At 55.0% G+C, this 17,760-nt stretch overlaps 1 protein-coding gene across 1 annotated transcript; it reads left to right on the top strand.

Annotated features, from left to right (window-relative positions):
* Positions 1-204: 204 nt before the first annotated feature.
* On the top strand, positions 205-17,007 carry SDHB (succinate dehydrogenase complex iron sulfur subunit B). Its single transcript, XM_030963689.1, has 8 exons — positions 205-290; positions 3,422-3,546; positions 3,985-4,070; positions 8,733-8,869; positions 11,177-11,293; positions 12,897-12,998; positions 14,290-14,412; positions 16,826-17,007. Exons 1-8 carry the CDS (start codon positions 216-218, stop codon positions 16,901-16,903), a joined length of 843 nt encoding a protein of 280 aa, XP_030819549.1. The 5' UTR covers positions 205-215; the 3' UTR covers positions 16,904-17,007.
* The last annotated feature ends 753 nt before the right edge of the window (positions 17,008-17,760 follow it).

Raw genomic sequence — 17,760 nt, 5'->3', positions numbered from 1 at the left:
ACAAGGGGGTTTAGGAAAGAAAAAGGGAAATTTAGGAAAGAAAAAGGAGGTTTGGGGCGTCCTGCCCCCGTCCCACAGGGCGCGCCACACCCAACATGGCGCCTCTCCTGAGGGCGCCGCCACACTCAAAATGGCGGGCGCCCCCTTCCCGTCAGCGCAGCAACATGGCGGCGGCGGGAGCGCTTCCGGGGCGGGCGGAACTGCGCAGCGCCAAGATGGCGGCGGCCGCGGTCGGAGTCTCCTTGAGGCGCGGAGTCCCCGCGCGGCTCCTGCGGGCCGGGCCGCGGACGGTGAGGGGCCGGGGCGGCCGCGGGGGCTGGCAGTGGAGCGGGGGGAGGCGTGCCAGAGGCGGCCAGGGGCTGCAGGGGTCCGGGATGGCGGTGGAAGAGAAAAGCGGTGAGCTGAGGGGGAGAGGGAGCTGTGGGGAGGGGGCTGGGATTGGAGTGGGGGTCTGGGATTGGAGTGGGGGGTTTGGGATTGGAGTGGGGGGTCCGGAGGTGGATTTTGGGGAATTAGGGATGGACAGGAGGGCAGGGCTGGGGAAGGGGCTGAGGTAAAAGTGGGGAAGGAGCTGTGAGGAGGGGGTTGGAGAGGCTCTGTGGGGTCTGGAAGGGGGAATTGAGGAGGGAAAGGGAGGGTTTGTGGGGTTTGGAAGGGGGAATTTGGCATGGATGTGAGGGAAAGGGTGGGAGAGAGGGTTTGTGGGGTCTGGAAGGGGCTGTGCAGAAATTGGGGTGGGCAGGGGGAACAGTTTCAGAGGGGCCGGAGAGGGACTGAGATGTTGTAAAATCTGGGAAGAGTGGATGGGAAAATGGGGTGGGTGCGAGGGAATGGGGTCTGTGGGATTTGGGAATAGGGTCAGTGGCAGAGGGGCTGGAATGGGTCTGTGGGGTTTGGGAGAGGGGAGGAAAAGGGGATGGAGGGAGGGGGCAGGAGAGATCCAGGAGGAGGTGAAATGGGGGAAGAATGGCGGGGAAAAGGGCAGGGCTGAGGGCAGAGAGCAGCTGGGTCTGGGGAAGGGTTTGGGGGAGATGAAGGACAACAGGAAATTTGGGGAGTGGTTCGGGAAAAGGTTGGGAAGAGCAGTGGGGACAGGAGCGGGGAGCAGGGAAGGGAAGTGGAGCCCTGGGAGAGGTTGGGGAGAGCAGTGGGAACACTCCAGGAAAAGGTTGGGAAGAGCAGTGGGAACGTTCCAGGAAAATGGTGGGAAGAACATTTGGAACACTCCAGGAAAAGGTTGGGAAGAACATTTGGAACATTCCAGGAAAATGGTGGGAAGAGCAGTGGGAACACTCCAGGAAAAGGTTGGGAAGAGCAGGGAGAACAGTCCAGATAATGGTTGAGGAGAGCAGTGGGAACGTTACAGGAAAAGGTTGGGAAGAGCAGGGGCAGCAGTGGGAATGCTGCAGGAAAAGGTTGGGAAGAGCAGTGGGAACACTCCAGGAAAAGGTTGGGAAGAACATTTGGAACATTCCAGGAAAAGGTTGGGAAGAACATTTGGAACATTCCAGGAAAATGGTGGGAAGAGCAGGGGAGCACTCCAGGAAGAGGTTGTGGGGAGCAGGGCCAAGGGTGATCCCGGCAAGAGCAGGATGTGCTTGGGAATTCTGGGATAACTGGGCAGGAATAGGCTCGGGGATTTGATGGATCCAGGAGCAGGGGTCAGAATTTTGGGAATATCAGTCTGGATCCTGGCGCGGGGAGGCCCAGGATATATTTATATAAAACTTTAAATATTATATTAAAATAGTCATTTATCTCTATATATATAAATATGTAAATATAAAAATCTCTATGTAAATGTATGTGTTTGTTATTTTTATGGTTTTATATATCTATATATAAATATATTAATATAATGTGTGTATATACATTTATCTACAGGCATTATAAAAAATACTTATATATAAGTAATGTATATAAAACATGTGCATAAATATATATAGATGTAAAATGTAATTATATTATTGTAATTACACATACAACACAATATACAAATACTTACAATTTACAAACACATCTATAAATACATGTAATTTATAAACATACATAGAACATTTGAATTTGTTCCATATAAAATGCATTGGATACTTTTATGTACACATATATATAAAAATACAAATATTATGTGTTCTACATAACGTGTAACACACACTGTATAAATACATAGCATATATAAATACATAGACTGTCATTTAAAACACAATATATAAATAAAGTAAACATGTAATTATGTCATTATAATGACAGTCAGTAGAATATACAAATGCATACATATAATTTATAAACACATACATATAATTAGAAATAAAATGCTCCATAAACAATGTGCATATGTGTGTGCACACATATATGCATTTTGTGCCTATATATTATATATATATAAAATTATATGTGTATATATATTTATATATATATAAAATTATATGTGTATATATATGTATATATTTATATGTACATATACAATGTGTTATGTAATATATATAGTGCAATATATAATAAATACATTATTATTAATAATAATAATAATAATAATAATAATAATAATGTGAATACATGCAGCATACACTGTACACAAATATATCCACATGTCACTCCAAACATATATATCATGGTTATATGTATAGGTGTGTAAATACATATGTAGTTATTACGTTTTTATATATATGTATATTTAATATGTTTTTTAATATATACACACATATCCATCTCTGCATCTCCTCCTGGATCCAGGGTGGGATCTGAGGCTGTTTTTCCCTGAATCTGGGATGGGATCCGAGGCTGGTTTTCCCTGATCTGGGATGGGATCTGAGGCTGGTTTTCCCTGGATCTGAGGCTGTTTTTCCCTGGATCCAGGATGGGATCTGAGGCTGTTTTTCCCAGGATCTGGGATGGGATCTGAGGCTGTTTTTCCCTTCATCTGGGATGGGATCTCAGGCTGTTTTTCCCTGGATCTGAGGCTGTTTTTCCCAGGATCCAGAATGGGATCTGAGGCTGGTTTTCCCTGGGTCTGGAGTGGGATCTGAGGCTGGTTTTCCCTGGGTCTGAGGCTGGTTTTCCCTGGATCTGGGATGGGATCTCAGGCTGTTTTTCCCTGAATCTGAGGCTGGTTTTCCCAGGATCCAGGGTGGGATCTGAGGCTGTTTTTCCCAGGATCTGAGGCTGTTTTTCCTGGGATCTGAGGCTGTTTTTCCCGGGATCTGAGGCTGTTTTTCCCGGGATCTGAGGCTGTTTTTCCCAGGATCTGAGGCTGTTTTCCCTGGGTCTGAGGCTGTTTTTCCTGGGATCTGAGGCTGTTTTTCCCGGGATCTGAGGCTGTTTTCCCTGGGTCTGAGGCTGTTTTCCCTGGGTCTGAGGCTGTTTTTCCTGGGATCTGAGGCTGTTTTTCCTGGGATCTGAGGCTGTTTTTCCCCGGATCCAGGTGCTCCGGCAGGCGCAGACGGCGGCGGCGGCTCCGCGGCTGAAGAAATTCGCCATCTACAGATGGGACCCCGACAAGGCCGGGGACAAACCCCGCATGCAGACCTACGAGGTGGACCTGAACAAGTGGGTGTCCCTTACTCCCACCCAGCCCCTACTCAAACCCCACAGGAGCCACAGCTCTGGTTTTGGGGTGGCTTTGTCCCGGTGAATAATCCCTGGGTGGTGCCCTGGGTGTAAAATGACAGAAATTGTCCCCAAGTGTTTGTCCCGTGTCCCTTGTGACTCACAGGGCTAGGCAGGGCTGTCACAGCCTGACCCCGAGAGGGGAAAAGCGGCCAGCACAGGTCACTGGGTTGGCCAAACCCTCAGTGGTCACAAGAGTCTGACCCACCCTGCCCTGGGGCTGCACTGCTGCTCAGAGATCCCTGTTGGATCCCTGGGATTCGCACAGAATTCATGGGAATTGTTAAAAACCCTTCTAGGTGCTGCTGAGTGTGGGTGCAGGGGTCAGACCCTGCGTCTGGGGGCTCTGCAGGGTCTGATGTGGGATTTGTGCTGCAGGTGTGGGCCCATGGTGCTCGATGCCCTGATCAAGATCAAGAACGAGATGGACTCCACGCTGACCTTCCGCAGGTCCTGCAGGGAGGGTAAGGACAGCACATTCCCGCCTGGAATGAACTCGGAATGCTGCGTGTGCTGGGTGTGGGAGCCCCAGGGAGCTCAGAACTCCCCCTCTCACATCCCTGGGGATGAAACACTTGAGTGAACCAGGGAGTAAAACTGCTCAGAGCCCCCTCCCACAGCTGGGGATGAAACACCCAAATGAACCAAGGAGTAAAAGTGCTCAGAACCAATCCCCTCCTGCCTGTGGGGGCGAAACACTCAAGTGAACCAAGGAGTAAAACTGCTCAGAACCCCTCCTCTCACTTCAGGGGATAAAACATCCGAGTGACCCAGGGAGTAAAATGCCTCAGAACCTCTTCTCTCCCACCTGTGGGGATGAAACACCCAAGTGAACCATGGAGTAAAACTCTCCTTCACCTGTGGGGATAAAACCAAATGAGCTAAGGAGTAAAACTGCTCAGAACCCCTCTCCTCCCATCTTTGGGGATAAAACACCCAAATGAACCAGGGAGTAAAACTCTTTAGAACCCCTCCCCTCCCACCTGTGGGGATGAAACACCTGAGTGAACCAAGGAGTAAAACTTCTCAGAACCCCTCTCTTCTTATTTTTGGGGATAAAACACCTGAGTGACCCAAGGAGTAAAACTGCTCAGAACCCCTCTCCTCTCACTTCTGGGGATAAAACATCCGAGGGACCCAAGGAGTAAAACTGCTGAGAACTCTCTGCTCTCAGCCATGGGGATAAAACACCCAAATAAACCAGGGAGTAAAAGTGCTCAGAACCCCTCTCCTCTCACTTCTGGGGATAAAACACCTGAGTGACCCAAGGAGTAAAACTGCTCAGAACCCCCTCCTCCCACTCTGGGGATAAAACACCCAAATGAACCAGGGAGTAAAGCTGGAGTTGGTGCTCCCGGCGTGTAATGACACAGCTGTGAGCTGCCAGCTCCAGTAATTCCTTCCACAGCTCCCAGTTGTTCCAGTTTGTGTCCCAGTCTGGTTCCTGTGCCGCCTCCCTGTGCGTGGGGGGATCAGGGAGAGATTCCAGCAGCGAGGCTGGGAGGGCAGGGCTGCAGTGGGGGCTGTGCCAGTGCTGCTGCGGGAGCCACACTGGGTGAACTGGGACAGAGCACTCGGGACTTCGAGGAACAGCTCCAGGAATCTTCTCCGTGGCCCTTTGGCCGCGGGCAGGGGTGGATTGAGGAAAAGGGCACTGGTGGTTTGGGGTTGTGGCTGCTGCCAGGTCTGGTTTGGGGCTGCTCTCAGACTTCCCTTGGGAAAAACTCCTGAGTCACGGGTCACGCTGGGCTGTGGGAGTGCATTCCTGGCTGGAGTGGCTCTATGGATTAGGGTTGTGCTGAGCAGTGGGGTTGCATTCCTGGCTGGAATGGCTCTGGATTTAGGGGGCTTGCTGGGCTGTGTGAGTGCATTCCAGGCTGGAATGGCTCTGGATTTCAGGTTGTGCTGAACTGTGGGGTTGCATTCCAGGCTGGAATGGCTCTGGATTTCGGGTAGTGCTGGGCTGTGGCAGTGCATTCCAGGCAGGAATGACTGGATTTAGGGGGCTTGCTGGGCTGTGGGAGTGCATTCCAGGCTGGAATGGCTCTGGATTTCAGGTTGTGCTGAACTGTGGGGTTGCATTCCAGGCTGGAATGACTCTGGATTAGGGTCCTGCTGGGCTCCTGGGCTGTGGGAGTGTATTCCTGGCAGGAATGGCTCTGGATTTCAGGTTGTGCTGGCCTGTGTGAGTGCATTCCAGGCTGGAATGGCTCTGGGTTAGGATCCTGCTGAGCAGTGGGGTTGCATTCCGCAATGCTATTTGGGCTTGCTGTGGAGTGCATCTGTTGAATTCTAATTTTCTGGTGTGTGGAGTGACGGCTGGAGTCTTCAGGTTGTGTGGCAGTGCATCTGTGGGCTGGAGTTAGGGGGCTTGCTGGGTTGTGGGGTTGTACCTCTGATGGGGTAGTGAGCGTGGGGTTGCATCAGGAATGACGGATTAGGGGGCTGTGGGGGCACGGTGAAGGTGATTGGGCTGTGATTCCTACTTAACTGAGCTATTGATGTGTGAGATTTGTTGAGCGGGCGGAATTCTGGATTTCGGGTAGTGCTGGGCTGTGGCAGTGCATTCCTGGCAGGAATGACTGGATTTAGGGGGCTTGCTGGGCTGTGGGAGTGCATTCCAGGCTGGAATGGCTCTGGATTTCAGGTTGTGCTGAGCAGTGGGGTTGCATTCCAGGCTGGAGTGACTCTGCATTACCGAGGTGGGTCTGCAGGCCGGGGCAGTCTCAGGGCAGGCCGTGCCCGGGGGTGTTTTGTCTGGGCTGGGGATGGAAAGCAGCACTCCTGAGGCACCTTTTCCCCTGGAATCCGCACGGCAGGGCAGGAATTCCACACGGGCTGGGGCAGAACTCCTGCCCTGAATATTCTCCCTGCACAGGACGGGTTTTCAGGCCAGGCTGGTTCCATCCTGCCCCTCTGTGGCTCCCCCAGTCCCACATTGCTGCTGCGGGCCCTGCTCCCCTCCCGGCCGGCTGGAAAATGCCTGGGAGCCTTTCTGCAGTGGGAGGAACCTCGTGGCAGTCCCGAGACAGCCTCAGAGGGGTCATTCCATCCCTTTGTCGGGCTATTTTTGTGCCCCTGCTGCCTCCTGTCCCCTTTGGGAATGGGCACGAGGGGAGGGGGCTCCTGCCTGGGGGGAATGGGGTTACATTCCTGAATTTCAGGGATGATTTGGGGCATTTTATTCCCCTTTTTTGTGAGGAGAGGCTGTGGGAGCTGGGCCTGTTTGTTCCAGAGATGGGGAGGCTGAGAGGGGATCCCATCAATCCCCACAAATATTGCCAGGGGATGGTGCCAGACCCTTCCCAGTGGTGCCCAGAGACAGGACAAGGAGCAGCAGCCACAAATTAAAACACTAAAATTCCATTAAAACACAAAAATTCCAGCTGAACCTTTGGGGGGAAAAAAAAAAAAGTTCTTTTCCTGGAGTGGAATTCCAGCTCCAGCTTTTAGAGGGGGGAAAAGGGTGGAGTGAGGTTTGTGAGTTTGCTGTCACTTGGGTCCCTCCTGTGACCTCCAAGGGGGTGAAAGGAAGGGCGGTGTCAGCCTGGATTCCAGGTTTTAGGGAGAAAAGGGGTGCTGAGCACCTCCTCTGACTGCTAATCCCGTGAGTAGCTGGTTTACTCCAGCTTGGATCCATCCCGTGGCCTCCCAGCACAGAAAGGAAGGACAAAACCAAAACTTTTTTTAGGGGCAAAAAAAGGTTGGGCAGAGCCCAGGGAGAGAGCAGCAGGAGACTTTTCCAGAACCTGTGATGAGGTTTTTTGGGATGGGTGAGGACCATCATATGGTGAGAAGAGATTTTTTGGGGTAAATGAGGATCCCAGCAGGTTGGGCAGAGCCCAGGGAGGTCCCAAACCCCTCTGGGCACATTCCAGTGCCACCTGCCCCAGGCTTGGACTGCATGATTCCCAGAGGTCCCTTCCATCCCTGGCTGAGGAGGCTGCAGCAGTTCCCCACGTTTTAATGCCTTTTGTTGGTTGTATTTTTTAATTTTTTGTTTATTTTATGCCTCTCTCGGCTCCCGCCTCGTACCCCAAACCCGAGAGCAGAGCTGGATGTTCTCCCCTCCCCAAATCCCACCCAAGCCCCCTCATTTGCTGCTGGGGAAGGAGCAGCCCCGTGGAGAAAGGGGTTTGGGTGCTGATGGAAGCAGCTCCCCTGGTTGATCCCTGCTGAAGTTACAGAACTTCCAGTGGGGAATTGCGGCCTCCTTCTCCTCTGGGGCGTTTGTGGGATGGAGGAAGACCCTGGTGGGGTGGGAGGGGATTTTTGGGACCCTGGTGGGTTGGGAAGAGGTTTTCCAGGACAGGTGAGGACACTGATAGAACAAGAAAGGGCTTTTTGGGGATGGGTGAGGACCCTGGTGTGGTGAGAGGAGATTTTTTTGAGGTAAGTGAAGATCCCAGCAGGTTGGGAAGAGCCTTTCCAGGAGGTTTTCCAGGACAGGTGAGGACACTGATAGAACAAGAAAGGGTTTTTTGGGGATGGGTGAGGCTCTGGAGGAGCAGCAGGAGACTTTTCCAGAACGTATTATGAGTTTTTTTTGGGATGGGTGAGGACCCTGGTGTGGTGAGAAGAGATTTTTTGAGGTAAATGAGGATCCCAGAATGTTGAGAAGAACCTTTCCAGGAAATTTTCTGGGACAGATGAGGACACTGATATGGTGAGAAGACATTTTTTTGGGGTTTATGTGGATGCCAGAATGTTGGGAAGAGCCTTTCCAGGAGGTTTTCCAGGACAGGTGAGGACACTGATAGAACAAGAAAGGGTTTTTTGGGGATGGGTGAAGCTCTGGAGGAGCAACAGGAGGATTTTCTAGAAGCTGTGACGAGGTTTTTTGGGATGGGTGAGGACCCTGATATGGTGAGAAGAGATTTTTGGGGTTTATGTGGATCCCAGCAGGTTGAGAAGAGCCTTTCCAGGAGGTTTTCTGGGACAGCTGAGGACCCTGGTGGCTTGGGAAGGTGTTTCCCAAAACCCTTTCAGGTTGGGCAGAGTTTTTTTGGGATCCTGGTGGATTGCGAAGAGCCAAGCAGACTTTCCCCAGCACAACCCAAGGGGATTTTTGTGGTGGGGGGGCAGGAGGGAGAATCCCACACTTTGGCTCTGCTTTCCCCCCTCAGGGATCTGCGGCTCCTGCGCCATGAACATTGCCGGCGGCAACACCCTGGCCTGCATCAAAAAAATCGACAGCGACCTCAGCAAAGTCACCAAAATCTACCCGCTGCCCCACATGTACGTGGTGAAGGACCTGGTGCCGGTGAGTGCAGCCACCCTGGGCTGGGAGCAGGGCGTGCCAGCTGCCACCTGGCTCAGGTGTCCCTTGGGCGGGTCCCGGTGACTCAGTGTGTGCTGGCCTGGAACGTGCCAGGCTTGGGGAGGGAATGGCACCTCCTGCTCGGCTGTCCAGGTGTGAATTTGAGGTGAGGCTGTGTTGACGGCGGTCACGAGGGTTTTTGGGGTGAGGGAAGAGATGAGATCTTGGCCTTCCCCTGAAATGGAGAATGTAAACCCTCCCCACCCCTCTGAATTGCTGTAAATATTAAATTAAGGGGCTCTCAGGCAAAGATATGGGAGCAGGAAATAACAGTTCTTTAATAGGGAAGAAATTTAAAAAAAAATAAAATAAACAATGCAGTCCACTAGAACAACACTGACAGAGTCAGAACCCAACCTGACACCCTGTGGGTCAGGGTGTTGGTGGCAGTCCCATTGAAAATGTGGCTGCAGCCCTCCTGAAGTATCAGGTGTGGTTCTGTTGGAGCAAGGGGCATCTGTAGAGAAGGATGGATTCTTCCTCTGGAGATCCAGGAAAAGAGACAGCTGCTGTTCCTCTGGGGAATCCCGTGGAGAAAAGCCCTGCTGGAGCTCCAGAATCCCAGATTATATCCGGGTAGCAATGCTTGGCTCCTCCCTCTGGGCTCACGTCTCCCAGTGGGATGTCATAGTTCTTATCAGCCATGCACTGACATTCAGTGGCTGTTATCAGCAGTGTCCCCTCCCCAGGGAGGTGTGAATGTGGTCACTTGTTGACGGCGGTCACAAGGGGTTTTGGGGTGAAGGAAGAGAGGAGATCTTGGCTTCATGATCAGAAGGCTTGATTTATTATGTTATGATATATACATCTGTTTAAACTATACTATACTAAAAAGAAAAAGAGAGTTTCTAGAAAGCTGCTAAACTAAGCTAAGAAAAGTAAAGAATGAATAACAAACCTCGCTGTCCCGGACTGTCTCCAAGAAAGCTCAGTCCTGGATTGGCCACCAACTCCAAACATCCAAACTGGGCCAATCCAGGCAGACCTGTTACATTCCACAGCAGCAGATAACCTATTGTTTATGTCTGGTCGCTGAACTTCTCAGCTTCAGCGGGAAAATCCTAAGAGAGGATTTTTCATGAAAGAAATGTCTGTGACAAGGCTGTGCCAGGAGGGGATTTTGGCAAGAGGCTGTGCCCCCCAGGGTGGGGCTGAAGGGAGGGGTCAGGGCCCCACGGCGTGGGCAGCAGGGCTGGGATTTGGGGTGGGTCCAGATGGGGATGTTCCCTGATTCTCCTCAGGGTGGGATTTGGGGTGGGTCCAGATGGGGATGTTTTCCCTGGTTCTCCTCAGCCCCACAACCAGATCCCTGTGTTTTTCCTGCCCCAGGACAGCAGGGATGGGATTTGGGGTGGATCCAGCTGGGGATGTTTTCCCTGGTTCTCCTCAGCCCCACAACCACATCTCTGTGTTTTTCCTGCCCCAGGACAGCCGGGGATGTTCCCTGATTCTCCTCAGCCCCATCACCACATCCCTGTGCTTTTCCTGCCCCCAGGATGACAGGGGTGGGATTTGGGGTGGATCCAGCTGGGGATGTTCCCTGATTCTCCTCAGGGTGGGATTTGGGGTAGATCCAGCAGGGGATGCTTTCCCTGATTCTCCTCAGCCCCATCACCACATCCCTGTGCTTTTCCTGCCCCCAGGACGGCAGGGATGGGATTTGGGGTGGATCCAGCTGGGGATGTTCCCTGATTCTCCTCAGGGTGGGATTTGGGGTGGATCCAGCTGGGGATGTTTTCCCTGATTCTCCTCAGCTCCATCACCAGATCCCTGTGTTTTTCCTGCCCCAGGACAGCCAGGATGGGATTTGGGGTGGATCCAGCTGGGGATGTTCCCTGATTCTCCTCAGGGTGGAATTTGGGGTGGATCCAGCAGGGGATGCTTTCCCTGATTCTCCTCAGCCCCACAACCAGATCCCTGTGCTTTTCCTGCCCCAGGACAGCTGGGGATGCTTTCCCTGATTCTCCTCAGCCCCATAACCACATCCCTGTGCTTTTCCTGCCCCCAGGATGACAGGGGTGGGATTTGGGATGGATCCAGATGGGGATGTTCCCTGATTCTCCTCAGCCCCATAACCACATCCCTGTGCTTTTCCTGCCCCCAGGATGGCAGGGATGGGATTTGGGGTGGGTCCAGCAGGGGATGTTCCCTGGTTCTCCTCAGGGTGGGATTTGGGGTGGATCCAGCTGAGGATGTTCCCTGATTCTCCTCAGCCCCACAACCAGATCCCTGTGCTTTTCCTGCCCCCAGGACCTGAGTAACTTCTATGCCCAGTACAAATCCATCGAGCCCTACCTGAAGAAGAAGGACGAGTCCAAGGAGGGCAAGCAGCAGTACCTGCAGTCCATAGAGGATCGCCAGAAACTGGTCAGAACTTCAGCTTCAGTGCTGAAACCCTCCCAGAGCAGCCCAGGGTCACAGCTGAGCCCTCAGCCCCTTCCCAGCCCCACAGCTCAGGGCAGGGGGGCTCTGATCCCACTGCCCCCATCCCATTCCCCTGTGGAGTTCCTGCTGCTGGGAGCACTCTGCAGGTTCCAGGCTGGAGCATCGCGGTGGGGAGAGGGTGTCTGGCTGTGCTCCCACCTCGCTGGGGTTTTGCAGCCTGGGAAGCTCCTGGGGAAGCTCCAGTGCAAGATTTGGGGTGTCTGTCTTGAGCAAGGCGGGATTTTGAGAGGAGTTGTTTGAGGGTGGATGAGGAGCAGCTCTTTACAAGGGCCAGGGTGGTTCTTTACAAGAACCAAGGTGGGAGAGCAGGAGAACCAAGGTGGGAGAGCAGGAGAACCAAGGTGGGAGAGCAGGAACCAAGGTGGGAGTGCAGGAGAACCAAGGTGGGAGAGCAGGAGAACCAAGGTGGGAGAGCAGGAGAACCAAGGTGGGAGAGCAGGAACCAAGGTGGGAGTGCAGGAGAACCAAGGTGGGAGAGCAGGAGAACCAAGGTGGGAGAGCAGGAACCCAAGGTGGGAGTGCAGGAGGACCAAGGTGGGAGTGCAGGAACCAGGGTGGGAGTGCAGGAGAACCAAGGCAGGGTGCAGGAGACCCCAGCAGCTCCTCTTCCTCTCCAGGCCGTGCCCTTCCCCTGCTATCCCAGATCCTGGTTCCCTGTGTGGCTCCTGGGACCATGGAATGAGTACCCTGAGCTGGAGGGGGGCCACGAGGACCGGGGGGGGCACAGGGACCATGGGATGGGCCACAAGGACAGTGAGAGGGTCAGAAGGACAGTGAGGGGGGCATGAGGACCCTGGGGACCACAAGGACCCTGGTGGGGCCACGAGGACCATGGGGGGACCAGAAGGACACTGGGAAGGCCATGAGGACCATGGGGGGGACCACAAGGACCCTGGTGGGGTCACAAGGACCATGGGGGGACCACAAGGACATTGGGGGGCCATGAGGAACATGGTGGGGTCACAAGGACCATGGGGGGGGCACAAGGACCATGGGGGGACCACAAGGATGCTGGGGGAGCCACGAGGACCATGGGGGGGCACAAGGACCATGGGGCACCACAAGGACATTGGGGGGCCATGAGGAACATGGTGGGGTCACAAGGACCATGGGGGGACCACAAGGACATTGAGGGGCCATGAGGAACATGGTGGGGTCACAAGGACCATGGGGGGACCACAAGGATGCTGGGGGGACCACGAGGACCATGGGGGGGGCACAAGGACCATGGGGCACCACAAGGACATTGGGGGGCCATGAGGAACATGGTGGGGTCACAAGGACCATGGGGGGGGCACAAGGACCATGGAGGGGACCACGAGGACAGTGGGGTCACAGGGACAGTGGGGGCACCACAAGGACCTTGGGGGGTCAGAAGGACCATGGGGGGCACTGCTGGCCCCGGTGTGGGAGGGTCGGGGTTGTTCCCCTCAGGAATGGCTGCCTCACGCGGGAGGGGGACAGGGGTGGATCCCGTGTGTCACCAGCCCCGTGGTGACAGGCTGCCGTGTCCCCTCCCTCGCAGGACGGGCTCTACGAGTGCATCCTGTGTGCCTGCTGCAGCACCAGCTGTCCCAGCTACTGGTGGAACGGGGACAAGTACCTGGGCCCCGCCGTGCTCATGCAGGTGAGGACAGGCGCTTTGTCACCTGCCAGTGGCACCTGCCAGTGGCACCTGTCAGTGGCACCTGTCAGTGGCACCTGGCTGGTCTTGGTGCCTTGGAGTGGCTGCCCAGAGCAGAGGCCAGGCAGGGTTAAGAGGATAAAGTGAGTATTTATTAAAGGCTTCAGTAGACACACCTTGGGCAGTCAGAAACTTGTGAGGCCACACCCGAAATGGACAATGGGCACGAGTTTTTCAGACAATTATAAATTTTTAACCCCATTTGCATATCAGGGGTTAATGCTCCAGTTACAGCTTCAGGTGATGAAGTCATTTACCCCAGGTTTGCTGCCCCCCAACTCATTTTGTTTATACTTTTTGGGCCCTGAGGCTGGAGGGTGTCCTTGAGTTTCAGGCCCAGAGGAATTGTTGTGTCTGAGCAGAACGGGAGAGCAGCAGCTGGCACTGTGTGGAGTGTGGAGTTAGGCACTAATGCAGCGCAGGATCTCAAAAATGCAGAATATAAAATCCTCAGGCAGCAGTGTCAGCGGCCTGGCCTGGCACTGCTGGGTGGGTGTCACTGTGGGATCCCCAGCTGGTGCCAGCAGGGTGTGTGTCCCCAGCAGGGTGTGTGTCCCCAGCAGTGTCCCAGCAGTGTCCCAGCAATGTCCCTGTCCCCAGCAGTGTCCCTGTCCCAGCAGTGTCCCCAGCAGTGTCCCCAGCAGTGTCCCCAGCAGTGTCCCTGTCCCAGCAGTGTCCCCAGCAGTGTCAGTGTCCCTGTCCCCAGCAGTGTCCCCAGCAGTGTCCCTGTCCCAGCAGTGTCCCCAGCAGTGTCCCCAGCAGTGTCCCCAGCAGTGTCCCTGTCCCCAGCAGTGTCCCTGTCCCAGCAGTGTCCCCAGCAGTGTCCCCAGCAGTGTCCCTGTCCCCAGCAGTGTCCCTGTCCCAGCAGTGTCCCCAGCAGTGTCCCAGCAATGTCCCTGTCCCCAGCAGTGTCCCTGTCCCCAGCAGTGTCCCCAGCAATGTCCCCAGCAGTGTCCCTGTCCCAGCAGTGTCCCCAGCAATGTCCCCAGCAGTGTCCCTGTCCCAGCAGTGTCCCCAGCAGTGTCCATGTCCCCAGCAGTGTCCCAGCAGTGTCCCAGCAGTGTCCCTGTCCCCAGCAGTGTCCCCAGCAGTGTCCCTGTCCCCAGCAGTGTCCCTGTCCCAGCAGTGTCCATGTCCCCAGCAGTGTCCCTGTCCCCAGCAGTGTCCCTGTCCCAGCAGTGTCCATGTCCCAGCAGTGTCCCCAGCAGTGTCCCAGCAGTGTCCCTGTCCCCAGGCGTACCGCTGGATGATCGATTCCCGGGATGAGTTCACCGAGGAGCGCCTGGCGCAGCTGCAGGACCCGTTCTCGCTGTACCGCTGCCACACCATCATGAACTGCACCCGCACCTGCCCCAAGGTACGGGGACACGGCGGGGACAACGGGGCATGGCTGGCATGGAGGGACATGGGGGATGCGGGCTGGCATCAGGGGACACAGGGCACAGCATGGAGGAGACGTAAGGGGACATGGCCTGGGAGGGAGGGGACACGAGTCACTGAGGCAGTGTCACAGCCTGGCATGGAAGGGACACAGGACATGGGGCACAGCCTGGCATGGAGGGGACACGGGGCATGGGCTGGCACAGGAGGACACAGCCTGGCATGGGGGCCACAGGGCATAGGCTGGCATGGAGGGGACATGGCCTGGCATGGGGGGGACACAGGGCATGGGCTGGCACAGGGGGACACAGCCTGGCATGGAGGCCACAGGGCACAGGCTGGCATGGAGGGGACATGGCCTGGTATGGGGGGGAGGGGGGACACAGGGCACAGCCTGGCATGGAGGGCACACAAGTCACTGAGGCAGTGTCACAGCCTGGCATGGAAGGGACACAGGGCATGGGCTGGCATGGAGGGAGCCAGAGGACACGGGCAGTGCCACAGCCTGGCATGGAGGACACATGGGGCAGGGGGCACAGGCTGGCATGGAGGGACATGGGACACTGGGCACAGCCTGGCATGGGGGTACACAGGGCAGGGGGCACAGCCTGGCATGGAGGGACATGGGACACTGGGCACAGGCTGTCATGGAGGGAGCAGTCAGGTCACCGTGGCAGTGCCAGCCCTGCCATGGCACCAGGACATGGCACCGGCCCCCAGCCAGGCCTGGGCACTGCCAGGGATCAGGGACTGGCACAGGCTCTGTGGGAATTCCATGCCAGGCCTCTCCACGCTCACAGGGAGGGGTTGATCCCAATTTCCCACCTCAACCAGCCCCTGGAATCCTGCAGTGGTTTGGATCGGAAGGGACCTCAGAGTTCCTCTCACTGCATGGCAGGGACACCCTGCACTGTCCCAGGGCCTTGGGCACCTCCAGGGCTGGAGCAGCCACGGCTTCTCTGGGAATTCCATCCCTGTCCCCCCTCACAGGGAGGGGTTCACCCCGATATCCCACCCACACCTCCCCATGTCCCCTTGTCCCCATCCCTCCTTTTCCCAGCTCCCCCTGAGCTGCAGCAGGGTCACAGTGAGGTCTCCCCATCCCTTTTCCATCTCTTTTCTGGAATTCCTGGTGGTTTTCCATAGGAAAAGATCCTTTTAGGTCCCACTTTTCCCCAGACTTCCCCGTTTTGGGGACACCCAGAGCTCCCAGCAGAGCCGATGCTGGGATCAGCTTTTCCTCCTCTGATCCCAGGATTTGGGAGCAGCGCCTGCCACGAGAGCTCCAGGGAATTTCTGAGCCCTTCCTGTGCAGGGCAGGGGGAGCTTTCCCAGTGTGGCTGTGCCTCTTCCCAGCCTCACTGCTCCCCATCAGAGCTTTCACCATCCCAGAGCAGGAAATCCCCACAGCCCTGCAGTCAGGCTGTTCCCAGGCTGCCTCTGGAAATCCAGACACCCACAAAAACCTGGAATTCCATCCTGAAATCTCCCTCTGATCCCCACCAGAGCCCAGCTCCCAGGGACAGTTTGGCTCCAGGGGTAGCAGGGAGCTCCAGCTCCGCGTCCTGCTCCGGGCTGGGCTGCTCTTCCTGGGGAAACCGAGGCTGGGATGGGGCTGAATATCAGCTGAATTCCAGGTTTTTTGGGAAAAAAGGGGTGCTGAGCACTTCCTGTACTAAATATTTCCATGAGTAGCAGCTCATTTGTGATTTTATGTGGGTGGATCCCACCTGTGACCTCCCAGTGTTTATGGGAAGGACAGAACCAGCTCAGTTCCAGGTTTTAGGGGGAAAAAAGGAGGAATAGCAGCAGATTTGGGAGTTTATCACAACTGTAATCCTGTGACCTGCTGGGGTTTGAAAGGAAGCAGAATATCAGCTGAATTCCAGGTTTTAGGGGGAAAAAAGGTGGAATAGCAGCAGATTTGGGAGTTCGCTGTGGTTTGGATCGATCTTGGGACTTCAGCTTTTTAAAAAGGACAGACCCAGCTGAATCCCAGCTTTTTTTTTGGGGGGGAAAAGGTGGAATTGCAGCAGATTTGGGAGTTTATCACAAGTGTAATCCTGTGACCTGCTGGGGTTTGAAAGGAAGGAGAGCTCCAGGTTTTAGGGGAAAAAAGGTGGAACAGCAGGAGCAGGGTTGGGAGTTCTGTAGGGGATGAGGAGGAGGGAGGGGAGGAAGGAAGAAGGGAAGGGAAGGGAAGGGAAGGGAAGGGAAGGGAAGGGAAGGGAAGGGAAGGGAAGGGAAGGGAAGGGAAGGGAAGGGAAGGGAAGGGAAGGGAAGGGAAGGGAAGGGAAGGGAAGGGAAGGGAAGGGAAGGGAAGGGAAGGGAAGGGAAGGGAAGGGGAAGGTGCTGCAGCCCCCCCAGGCTCTGACCAGCCCCTCCCACAGGGGCTGAACCCTGGCAAGGCCATCGCTGAGATCAAGAAGATGATGGCGACCTACAAGCAGAAGGCAGCGACTGCCTGAGGGCTGAGTGACCCTGGAGTGACCCCAGAGTGACCCCAGAGTGACCTGGAGTGACCCCAGAGTGACCCTCACACCTGTGCACCTGCAATAAAGGCTGTAAAGAACAGCTCAGGCTCCATCCTTTATTATTCATTTGTGATTCATGTATTAATTCCCTTCCCGGAGCGTTTTGCCAGCGCAGAGCTCCCGGGGCTGGGAACAGGGAATGGGGGAGGGATCCTGAGCCTGAAATCCCAAAACTGAGGATTTGGGGCTCCCAGGGTGCAGGGTGGGGACAGATCCACCAGGAGCGAGTCTGGGTTGTATTCCTGATTTCTTCTCCAGGAAAATGGGATTTTTTAGGGATGAATCCTTTTCTTCTCAATGATATTTTTACCTCCAGTTCCACCAGGAACGAGGTGTCCTGTCCCACCCCGTGGGACCCTGGTTTGTGTTCCTGATTTTTAGTCCAAATCCCAAGAAAATGGGATTTTTTTAGGGGTGGATCTTGTTTTTTCCCCTGCTGTTTTCACCTGCAGCTTTCTCCAGGTTGGGATGTTTGGAGCAGCTCCAGCTTTGCCGGTGAATTCGTGATTTTGGTCTGAATGACTCAAACCTGCCAGAAATGGGATGCTGCTCCTGCGAGGTCACCGGGACACCGCTCCTGGGGGGGTCACACCCGCTTTTGGGGGTGTGAACTACAATTCCCAGCATCCCCTGGGTGCCACACCTGTTTTGGGGTGCGGACTCCAATTCCCAGCATCCCCCAGTGTGCCACACCCCTTTTTTGGAGTGCAGACTCCATTTCCCAGCATCCCCTGGAGCATCACACCTGTTTTGGGGGTATGGACTACAATTCCCAGCATCCCCAGGGTGTC

This window comes from Camarhynchus parvulus, chromosome 21 (genome assembly GCF_901933205.1).
Source record: "Camarhynchus parvulus chromosome 21, STF_HiC, whole genome shotgun sequence".
NCBI classification, from domain to species: domain Eukaryota; kingdom Metazoa; phylum Chordata; class Aves; order Passeriformes; family Thraupidae; genus Camarhynchus; species Camarhynchus parvulus.
Note: the sequence above shows the minus strand (reverse complement) of the source record. Positions and strands in the feature narration are given on the sequence as shown.